This window comes from Paralichthys olivaceus, chromosome 23, assembly GCF_024713975.1.
Source record: "Paralichthys olivaceus isolate ysfri-2021 chromosome 23, ASM2471397v2, whole genome shotgun sequence".
Classification (NCBI taxonomy): domain Eukaryota; kingdom Metazoa; phylum Chordata; class Actinopteri; order Pleuronectiformes; family Paralichthyidae; genus Paralichthys; species Paralichthys olivaceus.
The window spans coordinates 7364617-7379767 of NC_091115.1; the positions used below are offsets into that span (position 1 = coordinate 7364617).

The window sequence follows — 15151 nt, forward strand, 5'->3', positions numbered from 1 at the left end:
TTCCAGACACAGTGTGAGGAAACAGATGTTAGCCCACAGACGTGCAAATGTAAAATGGAAGTGAAAAACAGCTGTAGGAAATGCAATTTATTTGCAATTTTTTAATAACATCATTCCTCAGATAAAAATGCAATGTTACAGGAATATACATCAGATATTAATTTAAAACTTGCTTTCAAGGGACCATACAGTCTAAATATACTTTTTCCTTTTTTATTTACTGTTAGCGTGCGTTATAAGCAAGACAGACTCTGTCACCAATGACAGACTGACAAGTTACAGATACAAACTGTACATTACTTATTTACAAATAGACTTTTTGTTTGGTTTTTCTTTTCACTTTTTATTGAAAATAGGAGTAGAAAAAGTGATTGAATTAATATTCTGATTTATTTCATTTGTATTCTTTCTTACTAAAATCTAAAATGAAATGAACGAAAAAGAAAAAAAAACAGGAACTCTCCTTTAGAAAAAAGAAAGAGAAGCAGAAGAAGAAGAAGAAGAAAAGGGTGTGTCAACTGTGAGGCCATGCAGTCATCACCAAGGAGACAAATGGTAACCGAGGAAACCAAATGATGTTGGGCCAGTGTCACTTAGCAACCTCAGAACCATGAAATCCCTCACAGAGTTGAGGGGGAGTGGCTTATGTTAAAGAACTCAGTTACAAAACAGCCACCTGCCTCCAAAGCTACTGCAAGCACAATAACACACTCTAGTTCATTTTCTGACCATAAATAGTGCTGTTATTAAATACTACATTGAACAGTAGCGCCACTACTAATATTACCACAAATTGGTCTGTGTGAGCACCTCCCTCCACAAAACAAACTCCAGGATTAATAACGGACTTCCCTCCGACAGGAAAAGAACGAAAAACAAGCGGCTCGCTCCTCTCAAAGGCCCTTGAACACTTTGCATGTGTAGTGAACTAAGACTACGAACAAGGTCAGACACTAATTGATCAGTAGAGAACGGAGCCACACAGCTCTGGCATTCACCCGGGAAATAAAGAAACAGAAAAGCCTTCATTAAACATCATGTGTATGGAGCTGTGGACCTGGGAACTGACCCGCCTGGATAGAGTTTTAGTTTAACGCTTGCGTGCTGCAGAAATAAACACTGATGATGTACATGAGGCTGTTGATGCTCTCAACAACTCATTTGTTAAAGCTGCATTTGCACACACGGGCACACGAGACCTTTCTGTTTTAACTATCTCCGTGGTAATGTGGGCGTTCTCGGCAAGATAAAATCACGAGGAGTCAAGTTTTGTAAAGCTGCGACGTGCTGAGCTGAATCCAGATGTTTGTGTGTGTGATTGACAAACACTGAGATCGCCACCTTCCATTAAGAGCTGCTGAAGAGGAAAAATATTTAAACATCAACCAGCTGATTAAATCTGACTTTCAAATACTTAAAGTGGAGTTAACAGACACCAGAGCATCGCTGCGTCCTACATTCAAGGGATGACAGTGCTGAGATAATGGTCATTCATGTGAAGTAGCTCTTTCAAATTAGAGAGGAGATGTAGATGCGGGGGGTGGGGGGGGTGGGGATTCATAGATCTACTGAGGATGAGCTGTTTTCACACAAGAACCACTGACACTGAGAGTCTGCATCATTACAGCTGCTGCAGCACATCTGCAGCTGAACTACTGTCCTGAAGAGAGTCACAGCTAGAAACACTGGCTGGTACAGAAAACTCAAGTCAACAAGATTTGGCTGCAGCATCCTCCGACCAACGAATGGTCAAATATGCAGACTGGGACCTCCTTTCTAATTTAGCATTCAAACAAAGTGTGTGAGTAACAAGAAGAAGAAGAAGAAGAGGTGAGTGAACAATGAGGCTTTCATGGTTCTTAAAACACTAACAGTAAATTCACAATGCTGTAGTTGCTGCTACACAATGGGTGAGTTACATCGAGCTCATCCTACAAGTTACTTCTAAATCAATTGGGCGAGTGCTTCTTATCTACCTGGTTTCTTCCCCGGGGTGGTCAGAAATAAATTCGATTTTTTGTTCCTCACCAGACTTCTACATGCATCTATGAGAAGTGTCATGCATGAATATCCTATAAGAAAACAATTAAAGCCATGTGAGTGTTCAGATGAGTCAGTGCAGAATCATTAGCAAAAGATTTCAGTGCTGATAATGGTTTGGAACATTTTCACTCCACTGTGCTGTTTAATAAAATGCACCACAGTCACTTAAATCTTGTAGATAAATAAGTGTAATTCCATTGAATCGTACTGTATCCTGCTTTTGAATCGGTAACACTCAGACAAAGGCAAAGCTTCACGTAAAGGAAACCTAACAATAACATTTCTTCTAAACCTCGTGGAAACATCAGCTGATGGTGAAACTAACAAAACATTTCTCCTCTGGGTCTGAAACTGAAACATTCAACAATATTGCACCTTCAAACCAGCTCTTTGAATCCTCTGCAAAATCCATCTCCAAACTATCATTTCATATCTTATCATTTATAGTTTTTATATATATATATATGTATAATATCTAAAATAGAAGATACTCACAATATAAATTCGTATTCAATAATAATATATACCCTCTGTTACGTTCTGATCATGTTCCCAAAGCTTTCATTACCATCAACATCAAAATAACATCTGTACAACAGAAAAACAAAGAGGTGATCCTCTCTAGTTTCTCCTGAAAAGGGAATTTTCAAAGATATAATTTGATTAATTAAAATCCTATGACAACAGGCTAGACTGATTTTACCTAGAATAAAAGAAAATAAATCTATATTCAAAATAGTCCTCTTAAAATATTTTTGTCAGGATCAGACAATGATCGACACACACTTCAGTTTACAAGAAAATATAAACGTACATCTGCTGCGACGATGTTAGATCCACACGAGGAGAACAAGACAGCCTCACACAGATGTGTGTAAAGTTTAGGTTGAACAAGAAACTTGAAATACTTTAAAAATGTTTATAACATACTATCGTGCACAGCAGCTCTTCTCCGTGATAGAAGAAAATCTGACTTTCTATCCTTCGGTGGTTCCTCGATGTCAAGATAACGTCAAATAAGTTTGCAAGACGCTAAACTACTTGTTTACTTTCTGCTCTGCATCCAATGCAGTTCAAGTCCTCCATCTCTACACTTTCTTGGAAAAAAATAGAAGCTACATGGTTTGAATGGCTTGAAGCATAGAAAGAGAGAGAAAGAGAGAAAGATTAGTACTTGACAGTTTGAATTTTTTGGTTAAATGTCTTTAAAAGCTTAAACAATATATTTGTAAAAGTGTACAGTATATATATAAATATCTGTGTGTGTGTGTTTGTATTTATTTGTTGTAGGACCAGTTAAAGAGAGACAGGTCTCTCAGTGCTACAGACTGATAACGTCCAGACTTTGACCTGCGCTGACAGGCTCCTGGCAGGTTCACGTCTTTCAGCCCATTTCACAAAACACAAGACAAACACGAGAAACAACACGTCTGATTTTTGGATCCCTCTGATGCTTACAATTCAAAAGAAGGTGTGAAATGTTCATATTTGTTTGGAGAAAAGAACAGATTCATCCTGCGTCTACACTCAGAGCACTTATTAAAGTGAATGTTAAAAAGTAAACTTGTAAAGCAGACTTTCTTCATCAGATGAAGGACTGAAAAACCACCTCGTCAGGGGAACAAGCCTTGGAAACTTCCTAAAAGCTGATCATGTTAAGTATTTCCCTTCAGCTCAAACATACAATATTTCCTCTTCAGTAAATATAACAGCTTTATCACCTGCTAGTTCCTTTTGGTCAAAAATACAGTCAATAAAGTTGGACTTCAATAAATTCAAACCGACCTTCAGTAAGTTTTTCTATATAGACCAAGTTCAGAACCAATATTTGACTAATTACATTCCAGAATACGTGCCTCGCCCTTTTCATTACTCTATAACATTCTGGTGATTAAATATTATATATTCATATATATCTTGCTATATATGGTATATAAAAATATACAATCATTGGCTAGTGGTGAGACAAAAGATATTATCATTCACATAGGACCAATATTTTTTTACCCCTAAAGAGAGAAACCCATGCACATGTAAAACATTACTTGAATATATATGTAATTCACCATGTCAGATCTTAGACGGCCCTGAAATCCAGACAGGAGGAAATAAAACCTTCTACGATCCCTAAATACGACTTTCTCACACGCACTGCTTCCAATTGTCATCAACCGCCAACTCGATTGTCTTCAAGGCTTTCACTCTGCGTCTCGGCTTTGACTTGAGCAGAAGTTAAATTAGAGAAGATGTGGTTTCAGTGAAACTTTGGGCTGAGATGGAGGGAGGCTGCTAAACGCAGCTGGAGCTTATCAGCCTGATTAAGATTTGACTGACTAACACCAGTCAGGCAGAGAACCACAGGAACATGAACACACACAGACGACCACTGAGGCTCCAGAGGTGGAACTCAAAGCTTGAATACAGGATCTGATCCAGCTGTGGTTTGGTGCACGCTGGTTTACTGGAGTATTACTGGTTTCCACTGTGCTTCTCCTGCTAGTTAGTCCAAATATCAGCTGTTGAAAACACACTGTGTTCCAATTCCATATTACATGCAAATTGTATCCAGCATAACTAAATACTAATCTTTATTGAATACAGTTCTGCTGTTGGTTTACAAGATATAAGCAAACTTCATAATTTCATACTAGTAGGAAGTTATGCCATGAATGTGTGAAATGCACACTATGCATCATCTACTGAGCAACAGCGCCCCCTGCAGCCACACATGGTGATTCATTCTGCAGGGTTATGTTCGAGATGATTGGTGGTGTAGAGAAAAAACGAAGGCTAACTCTGACTTGTAATTATTACCCATGATCCCCTGCTTCCTGGTCCAGAAGAGCTGCTGCTGTAACAAACCCACCAAACTCTGTTGATAATTCTTCATATTAACAGTTTATTGTAATAAACCCTGGTTTCTAATATCTTCTCTATGTTTTGAACTGGTCTGCAGTTCAGCTTTACTCTTGAACCTGTTGCAAGTGATTCTTTCTCACAGGAAATCGTACCTCCTCACTTTACAAAGAAACAACAGGCATTCAGGATAACATGAGAAATGAGAGAGGCTCCATTTACTTCAAACTAATTTTGAAGCCGCTATTAAAAAGTTAAAAAGAAGCATAATGTTGCTTTAAATTGACATAATCATTTACTCTCACCACTATCTAACCTGCATGTAGTATGGAATTGGGACACTGCTCCAGTTAAGTTGAATTATTGATCGCTTTGTGCTGGATACATCCAAAAAGCAATAAAGTGTGTGTGTGCCATGCACAGTAGCATCTGCCCAAGTGTCTGTTCACCAGATTGAAGGATTCAATCCACTAATATTTAAGTAAAAAACTCAAACTATGGGTCATTTGATCCATTTCATTCCCACTGGTATGAGAGAGGAGAAACTGAAGACAGAGACTATGACAACACAGGCAAAGAACAAGTGACAGCTGTCTGAACTGGAGATTAAAAATACTGTAGTTTGCCATTTTCTTCATCTTTCAACAATCATGAACATGAGCTCTGTCCTTCTCAGAATTAAGAATCAGAAAATAAACTACGAGCCCATAAAACACAAGATATGCAAAACCACCTTCCTCCACTACGGTCCACTGTCAAATGTGAATTTAGAGAAGAAATACTGACTTTAATCATGTATCTGTATGTAAACTAAAGCTACTCTGTCAAAATGTGTTATGAAACACGTTTAAACCAAATGATCAACAGGTGAAATGTGAACCTCATGCAAAAGTGACAAAGCTCAGGCCATTCAAAAAACTATGTGTAACTGGAAATAAACAAGAGAAAGAGATTAGCCACAAAGTTCTGAGTCCGGGAAGTGGCGTAAGTAGGTTTTAGCTGAATCATCAAAATAAATGACTTTTCACTCTGGGCTCCATTAGCTGGATGTTGAACCACAGGCAAAAACAGGGATTTCAGGTCACTGGCTCTATACAGCTTCGTCTGCAGACTTGACACTCTCACACAAGAACTATAAATAAATACATCTTCACTATACTGCACTGCAATGTACCTGATTTCAAGTATGTTAGGTTTCTGTGGCGTAGAAACCACTGAGTTTACTTAAAAATGTAACAGAAAATAATACATCTTCATGATATAGATTTGTTTTCCACTTTCACACACACACAAACACATACATATACATATAGATATATATATATATCTATATGTATATATATATAGATATATACACACACACAATATATTCGGGAACCTTGTATACAGTCATAGTTATTGCATTGTTTTTGCATATCTTGTGGGATGCAGGATTACACCCACTCACACCATTATACTGCAACACAACACTTCAAAGTTCATGCTAACTTATTTAGAACAAAAAAACTGCAGTATTGCTCCACTCCGCACGGGGGCACCACAGGCCTCTGAATCTCTCTCATCCGCATTTGTAACCAAAGAGCTTTTGAATACATAAAATATAAAGTATAGATTAAAATTTATTAGGAACATAAACGTGAAAGGTTAGAGCTGAATTTAGTTTCTGAGTGCATGTATGCATCATTCATGTTCATGTGACACTGAACAAAATGAGTGTTTTTGTGATTGCCCATAATTTCATCTGAAGGCTATGATGATAAATAAAATATCTGTCATCCAACCTTGTGGAAACCTTCCCATACAAAGTTTATGTCGGCCAAATCTAAGAGTGACTGTTGTAGACAATTTCTCGATCTGCTGTCTTTCATCACATGGTTTCTTTAGCAGATCTGCTCTGACAGTAACATTCATGGCTGCTGTTATACTGGATGATAAAATGGTCGATAAGGAGCAGAAACACTTTACGGGCCCACAGTAGCAGCTTGGATACAAACTTTAATGTGACACTATCAATGTCAAACTCCTTTAAAATGCAGGTGCCTGCTGGTAACATTTATCAGTGAGGATTTAGACCTAATATCATTTAGGTGTATCAAGTAAATCAGCATAAATAACCTGGAGGAGGAACCCCTGCTATGTTTAAAGTCAGAGTTAAAGTAATTTAACTGATCCAACAAAGTGTGGAAACAAAAACCAAAGCACAAATTGAGATTGTGCGGCTTAAAAGCTGAAGCAAGATCCTGCCGTGCACACAAATCAACACTTGACTATACTCAAACCTGCCGTGCTAGATTTAAGAATAAAAGTTTGATTAAAAAAAATAAACAGCTTATACTCAAACTGATGCGAGTCACAGGCCACAAAGTAACCTGATAGTTTATGATACCAAATTGTTTCAAGAAAGAACAGAGTCTATTTTAATGAGGCTGAAGGAAGAAAGGCTTAAGATACTGTTGTGAAGATAGTGTTGGAAAAAAATAACAACAGACTAAATGCCAGGGAAGGTATTCCTTTGACGACACAGACCCTTTTTAGGGTTTGCAGTCTGATCGTAACCACGTTAGTACTGCCACTGAGACAACATTCAAAATTCACATTTAGTTTGCATAATAATGTCAGGGGTCTGTTACTGGCACAGGATGCAGTGTATGGCTGTGTGTTCATGCAAACCTTCCCTAACACAAACCTGCTCTGCTTAACGTGGAGGAATGAGAGCTCAGCAGTGAGACCTTAATGAAAAACTGAAGTGACAACACGTGATGATGTATCTGGGTTTGGATTTGCTGTATTTTAAAATAGGATTTTTTTAGAGAAAATGTATTGAATAGATTCTTAAATGGTCCAAGACTTTGGCAACATGCATTTATTTAAAAAAATCTAAACCCTTACATAAGATTGACTTTCTTACACCGTCTATTTCTGCTTTTTCACCTAGTTATATTTATATATATATATGTATGTATCTGCACACGTATCTGCACTGGTCCGGTAAGATACCACTTTTTAATACTATCTTTGTGTCTTGTTGACTTTGCATCAAGATTGTGGGGGTTTTCCAGATTTTCTAGCATATGCATACTGATAATAAATGTGACGGTGCTGTGATGCTGACGTCAGGAATGTTTTTAATAGATATAATACCAGAGGGAGACCTGTTCCCTGTGTAATGCACTGAAGCCCGACTACCATAATTATCTATGGAATACTGTAGCTGTTAAGCTAAATCCAAACTATAATCAAGGGACAGGCTATAATAGAGAAAGGTCAGCCAACAAATGTCAGCATGCTACCGAGAAGGCAATGGAAAAAAACTAAAAACACCAGGAAATCTTTCACGCCGCGACTTTCCTCTGATTGATATCCACCAATTAATCCCATCAACCAAACAATTATCAATGATCTGCAAATCTCCTGTTTGTATTATCATTTCCCAGTAATTAGTTTTACCAGTAAACTGCACAACAGACAGAAAATCAACAACGCTAATAAGTCATAATGTTTTATGATGCGAACACACCTCAGACAAAGAGGTGTGACTTAGAAGTCTTGCAGCATCTGTACACCAGCCCTAATAATTCACTTGTAGTTTGAACTGTGATGAAATGATGAAATCGTGTGATTACTGTTCTCGGGTTATAGCAGAACCCACCCCAGTTCATTCACGAGGCTTCACTGTGGCAGTTTGAATTTGGTGCTTCTACCGTTCAGAGCGACCAATCTGTGATAAGGAAAAGCAGCAACTGCCAAAAAGGCGCACCTCCCCTGACAAGCTGCGATGCCGATCACCACTGTAAACTCCTGTCCTTGCTGGAGACCTCATACGCTGAACTAGCTCGAAACAGAAATGTAAAAAAACGTGATGCTATGAGTAATTACATTAAAAAAAGATTGAGCGGCTTCTGACTCTGCAGCTAAAAAGTAAAAAACCGTGCTAAAGAAATCACAAAGCTTTGGAAGCATGCCTGTCCATGGTGACCCTGTGTTAAGGAGGCCCATTATCACACACTTACAAACACACATGCACACAAACACATTCTCGCACACACACACACACACACACACACAACACCATACTTGTAATGCTACCTTAATTTAGTGTCTAGGCTTAAAATCAGCTTTTTAGAATACTTAAGTAACCACTCAAACACAGATGCACACACACAGACACACAAACGCTTATCCTCACACACATTTTTTTCTCTTCTGGGAAAAATAAATAAATAAATAGATACAATCTGTAAAAGGTGCATACGGATAGAGAGAAAGACCCCTCCTTTTAGATACACACACTATCTCACACACTCGTACACACACCCACACATCCTGTACTAAAATTCAGACACACCCACACACACACAAATATAGGTATGCACTTGCACGCAAACTCTACGCCCTGCTTCAATACTTAAAACCTCTTAAAAATTCTCCTAAAATAAACCAAGCAAAAATACATTTATAAGACCAGCACCCTGATTGTGCAAACAAATCAAGGATAAATTAAACCAATAACATCATGAATATAAAAACAAAATAGTCATGGCTAGCCAGTTTTGCACAATATTGAACTGTTAAATACATAGTGGGCGTGGTCTGTAGAGAGCGAGTGTGGCAGCAAATCCAATAGGATTCCACGCTGAGAGGAAGAGGAGGGTCTCGGAGAAGGAAGTGAAGTTGATTGACAGACAGATCCTGTGTGGACCAATGCCGCAAGTCTGTTTTCTTTTGAATTGGTCACTCCCGTTCTCTCCTCCACCATCTTTGTTTCCCTGTTGGACGCACACACACACACACACACACACACACACACACACACACACACACACACACACACACACACACACACCTCCCGAAGGGCTGAAAAAGCAAAAACCCAGCGATGGAGGCGGGAGGGATGGTTGAACAACCAAAGAGGAGGGAGGAAGGAGAGAGGGAAGAGTGAGGAATGGCGAGGTAAGAGGCAGAAAAGAGGGCTTGCTGTCTCTGCTTAGCCACCAAATGCTCCTCCCATTTCCTGTTTCGGACAGGAAGTGGGCACGGCCAACCGAAGGAAACGCGGCAGAGGAGACAAAGCCAGAACTTGGTGACTGACGAGGTGAGTTTGTCTCTCAATAATTGACCAGTGGAAAAAAGAGCTGGGCGTCTTCCTGTTGGCCGGAGAGTGTCTCTCTCTGCCTGTTGCACCTTTGATCAGCCTGGTTGTGGCTGTTGGTCCATCCCTCAAATCCTTCCCCCCTTTGGCTGCAGGTGGTGTGTCGCTTTAATCCCATCCCCAGGCTGGCAGGCTGTGCTCCATGGTTCCTTAGCTTTGGGAGAGGAGGAGAAATGACATTTCAAACAGGGGTTTCCTTGCCCCTGTTTTACTTAATACAGCGCTTCATCATCAGTGAACTAAGAAAGAGGAGTTGACCTTTGACCTCAAGTGGGTGCAGTCAGATTTGAATCCTTAACTGACCCCCCCCAGCTGGCCTGCTGTCCCCCACCAGGCTTCATGGCGGCCAGGCAAACAACAATAACACAACATCAAAGTAGGCATAGGAAATGAAATCCATAAACCTGCGATATCGACTGCAGGAAATCTTTAAAACTTCCTGCCTCTGTTGTTTCCTTCATCCAACTTTCCTTCGTCTTCTTTGCTCATCTCTACTTCCCTGCTCATCGCTCTTGAGGACATGATAAAACTGTGAGGCACTTTAGAGACACACTCAAACATGTGCGGTGAGTACACACACACACACGTACAAATAGAGAAAATCATAGACCACACACACAAGCATACAGTCAGATAGTATAGAGTATAGTGTGGTAAACTTTACTACAAACATTCACGCACATACAAACTCATATAAACCAACAAAGTCGTAACCAGGTGTTTAAGGTTGCGTCACTGGCGGCCATTGTCCAGAGCAGTCATGTCTGGCAGAGAGGCAGACAGTGTGTGTGGGTGTGTGAGGGGTGGGGACAGACAGAGCCAGCCACGGCGCTGTTACCCAGCACTGACAAGCGTCAGTCTCTGATGATGTCAGAGGGGCCAGTTGGCTGATTGAATCCGACGAGCTGACTCCTACAAACTCGTCACACACTCCATATCCTCGTCCTCCAACAGCCCGCTGTTCCTCTGCCGCGTACCTGCAATTACAACTGAGCCTCTGTGGTGCCCCTCCTCCCTCTCTTCTGCCTCTTGCTCCTCCTCCTCCTCTTCCTCCTCCTCCTCCTCCTCCTGTCCTCTCCCCTCTGCTAGCAGCTCCTGCCGTTCCTCCATAGAGGACGGCTCATGGACGGAGCTTCTGCTTCCTCCTGCCTCTCCCCCGCCCTCGCTGGGACTCAAGCTGCCCACTCGGTCCCTGTGCGTTGATGCTGCTGCTGTTTGGAAGGGGAGGAGGTTGCCATTGGGGCTGTTCTGGGAGTTAGAGGAGGTGCTGGACGTGACGTTCGTAGTGGTGGTAGTGGTGGTGGTGTTGTTGCTGTTGAGAATGTTGTTGGCGGCGTGCTCCATCTCCTCGATGGTCATGTCACAGGCATCAGCCAACTCGGCTTTGGTTGCCTCGATGAATGACGGGTCCTGAGCGAAATGACCCAAACCCTCTGATATTAGCACCTTGAGGAAGAAATGTGAAAAACAGAGGTGGAAAAGGAAGGGGTGGGAAATGGGAGAAATCGAGGGAGAGAGAAAAGTTTTAACGAAGCCGGAGAAAATGAGAAAGTGTAAAAGTACTGTATGTTTTTAATTCGAAAGTAACCTTCTCCGTCCTGCACACACATACACACACACTCACCGCCTCCACCAGACTGCCTGCGCTGCCATGAGACAGTGAGCAGGAGTCTTTTCCCAGTAGCGAGGGCACTGTGAGCGACACCGGCCGTGGTGCTCTTTGATTGGAAACTGACCCGCTGGGGGTGGGACTGGGACTAGGCCCTCGGCTGTTCCCATTACTGTCGCTGTACCTGGGGGCAACAGATTTTTTTAGTAAAAACATCATTGTGTTTATTGTATTGTTCACTTGTCACAGTTATCTTTTAAAGTGCTTAGTCGTACCAGGGCCCACAATTGACAGAGGGTAAGCTGGTATTGAGCTTTTCATGGGAGTTTGAGCCCTCTAGCCTCAGAGAGGGCACTCGCTGGTAGGAGGCATCACTGCCATGGGCTAGAAAAACAAAGATAAGAGACACAACATTAAAAGAACAAACCTTTTGCAATGCAATGACAAAGCTGCAGCATGACAAGAAAAAACGTGACTTCAATAATTTACAATTCTGGATTCAATGAATGATTATTTTCTCATTCAGTAAAGTATGCGTGTCCTTGCTTTGGAAATAAAATGCAACATTTTTGCCAGCACTGGAAAAACAGATGTTTGGCTTCCGATGTGTGACCAGGCCGCAGAATACCTGTGGGACTGGCTGGAGGCGTGGAGCACAGCCGGCTGAAGAGGGTGGGTGAGTGACTCCTTCTTAACAGAGGACTCAACCCTGCCACTGCCAGCGCCTGGAGGAGGAGGAGGAGGAGTAGGACAGAGCGTGCTGTATTTACAACCTGTTCATGTGCATCTAATTGTGTTTTCGACTTTATTATGTGGGGTGTATTCTACCTGATGATGTACGAGGTGTAAGGGCACAGCTGTCTTCTGGGAGACGTCTGGCCTTGACTGTCTCCTGAGACACTCCAGATGGAAGGACGATCTCCGCCCTGTCACCCACACCACAAATATGCAAATACACAGCATGACATTTTTAAATAATGGCACTCTATTCACTTTTTATGAAGGATTGTTACCTATGTATGTGTGTCTACTTACCCAGTGAAGTGGGGCAGAGGAAGACTCTCCTGGGAGACTGCCACCCTCCTCCTCCTCTTCTGTCCTCTACCTCCTCTCCTTCCTCCATGGGAGTCAACTGCTTACATGTTTCATCATGATACACAAGCCTGATGTGGGCACACACATTCACAAAGAGGAGTTAATGGTAGAAATGTGTAGATTTGGACATGCATGTGATAAAACATTTTTGGGTGTTGGTGAATAGTACATGTCAGAAGAGAGCGAGTGGTCATCCTCGTGGTACTCCATGTCGTCAACATAGCTCTCATCATACGTCTCCTCCGTCGAATCCTCCCCTCTCCGTATGATTGGCAGATGGCTGTCACTTGAGTCCGAGCTGCAAACGACCAAGCACACGACCAAAAAAAGCAAACAAACACACAAAATGAACACAAACACAGAAAACGGGTAGACAAATAGGCAGACGTATGTGAACATACACACAGAAAAAAAGAAGCAGCTGATTAGCAAAAAAAAAAACAAACTCAGGAGCTTACAAGGAGAGACTGAAACTGAGGCTTAAGTACTGCATGTAGGAAAAGGAAAGAGGATGAAGGAGAAAAAAAGACTAGAGGAAAAGGAGGAGAAGCAGGTGGAAATTACAACTATTTCATTAAAGCAAAATGGTAAAAAGCATCAGAGGCAAAACCTGGAATATGATAAACTGACAGCATGACTGACATCTTTCAAAAACAAAGATTAGGACAGAACAGGACAGTATATAGCTACTAATGTTATTCCCTTATATTCAGAGTGGTATTTTAGCCAACTGGGAAATTAAACAGGCAATTTTTATGCTGTTGTCCAGTAAAATCCTACAATCAGAGTCTGTCTTTTCCACTAATCTCTAATGAATTGGACAAAATGCTGACATTAGCCCAGACAAAATTTGTTTGTAGAAAGTTTGTTTTTAGTTGCTGAAATCTGAAAACTCAATCTAAATTCTGCATATAATCTGTATTCGGTTGCATCTCTTTGATTTCCAAAGATGTCATGTCATCCTCATATCTATTTCATACTCCAGACTTAAGCTTGAAGGAGACATTCTGACATTTGAATTAAAAAAAATGTTCTTCTTCACCAGATTGTTTTTTTTAAAAGCTTCCTGAATACAGCGTCACACCATAGCTTGCAGTTACCATTACTCATAATTCTTAACAATAAAAAAACAGCTAATCTTTGGTTCTTCTGTTTGTTTTCTGTTACCAGCACATACACATCTGCTAAGAACTGCCTGGTGAAGAGTAATCAAGTTTCTAAATGTCAAGATGTCCCTTTAATCCGCGGCTCTTTCAAGGCTCCACAGCAAACTCTGGGTTAGAACAGCATTTGATCAAAACACGATTCAAACTGTTCGGATGAACTTGATGAAGCACGTTCCCCTTGGCAGCTAGGTGGAGGTTGTCCTGGAGTCTTACAAAGCTAATCCAAAGAGACAGAGCATCGGAAAGCTTATACTTTGCTTTTCCTGTTGACAACTTAAATCTAGACTTACTGTTTAGTGAATAAGTTAAACTCCAAATAACCAAGCAGCCATTTAACAAGGTTCATCTTCAGTGGATCCTCATGCTTACATGCTGGCAGACCCGGCACCCCGAGTCAAGACATTTTGTGAACTATAACTAAAGTTTTAAGTTTGATACTATATATAGCCAAATCAGTAGTATGACTTTTAGGGTCAAGATTTCTAACAGATCAAACTCCAAAATCAGCATATGTAGTCAGGAAATGTCCTCTACCCATTAGATTGATTTTTTTAGACAGAGAGCTGCCATAAACATTTTCCTCATGGGCAAAACTATTGATCTCAACATACATGGGGATATAGATGTTAACTGTTATAATATATATAAACAGCTCACTACAATGTCCTCTGCGTTAACAACATTTTCATCAGTTAAACTGTGCATGTAGTGAGCTATTGTACACAAAATATTTGGCATTTTTCTCAGTATTTTATATTGTATTTAAACTCGAAATAAGTGTAAACTTTCAGATGTCTCCATATGGAAAATAAATTCTGCAGAGATGGGGACAATGAGCTGACATTGTGTCTAACCCAGACCTGCCATAAAAAAAACAGTAAAGCATTGGAGCCCCCGATAGGAAGGGTTTGGTCACAATGCACCAAACAGACTTTCTATGGCTCGGCAGCAGATTGTATCATAGCAGCATGTAGCCTGGATAGCAACTAAAGCATATGTGGTGCATAGCGACACCCTGAGAGATATGCCATTTTATAGAGTAACCTTTTTACACTCACTTAGGGGACAATCACAGGCACGCACACACGCACACACACACACACACACACACACACTCTCTCTTTCTCTGTCCCCTTGCAACATACCGCATGAGGTTGTCATAAAAACACGTCCTGCTTGCCACCAGAAACAAAAGACAGGAAAAGAGAGAAGGGAGGAGAAAGAAAGTGAAGG

The 15151-nt window shown here is 40.8% G+C and overlaps 1 protein-coding gene across 27 annotated transcripts in view; it reads right to left on the minus strand.

The window, feature by feature from the left end:
* Nucleotides 1-72: 72 nt before the first annotated feature.
* Nucleotides 73-15151, minus strand: part of cacna1c (calcium channel, voltage-dependent, L type, alpha 1C subunit) — a 175689-nt gene continuing 160610 nt past the window's right edge. For 25 of the 27 annotated variants that reach the window (XM_069520337.1, XM_069520324.1, XM_069520333.1 and 22 more), the window contains 9 exons: nucleotides 15064-15090; nucleotides 12922-13050; nucleotides 12693-12820; nucleotides 12486-12583; nucleotides 12286-12382; nucleotides 11933-12041; nucleotides 11673-11841; nucleotides 11026-11494; nucleotides 73-10202 (listed from right to left, as the gene is read on the minus strand). In XM_069520337.1, coding sequence (XP_069376438.1) covers nucleotides 10117-10202; nucleotides 11026-11494; nucleotides 11673-11841; nucleotides 11933-12041; nucleotides 12286-12382; nucleotides 12486-12583; nucleotides 12693-12820; nucleotides 12922-13050; nucleotides 15064-15090 — 1312 coding nt within the window. In that variant the 3' untranslated portion in view covers nucleotides 73-10116. The remainder of the gene's footprint in view (nucleotides 10203-11025; nucleotides 11495-11672; nucleotides 11842-11932; nucleotides 12042-12285; nucleotides 12383-12485; nucleotides 12584-12692; nucleotides 12821-12921; nucleotides 13051-15063; nucleotides 15091-15151) is intronic. The other 2 variants (XM_069520330.1, XM_069520332.1) reach the window with 1 other exon arrangement.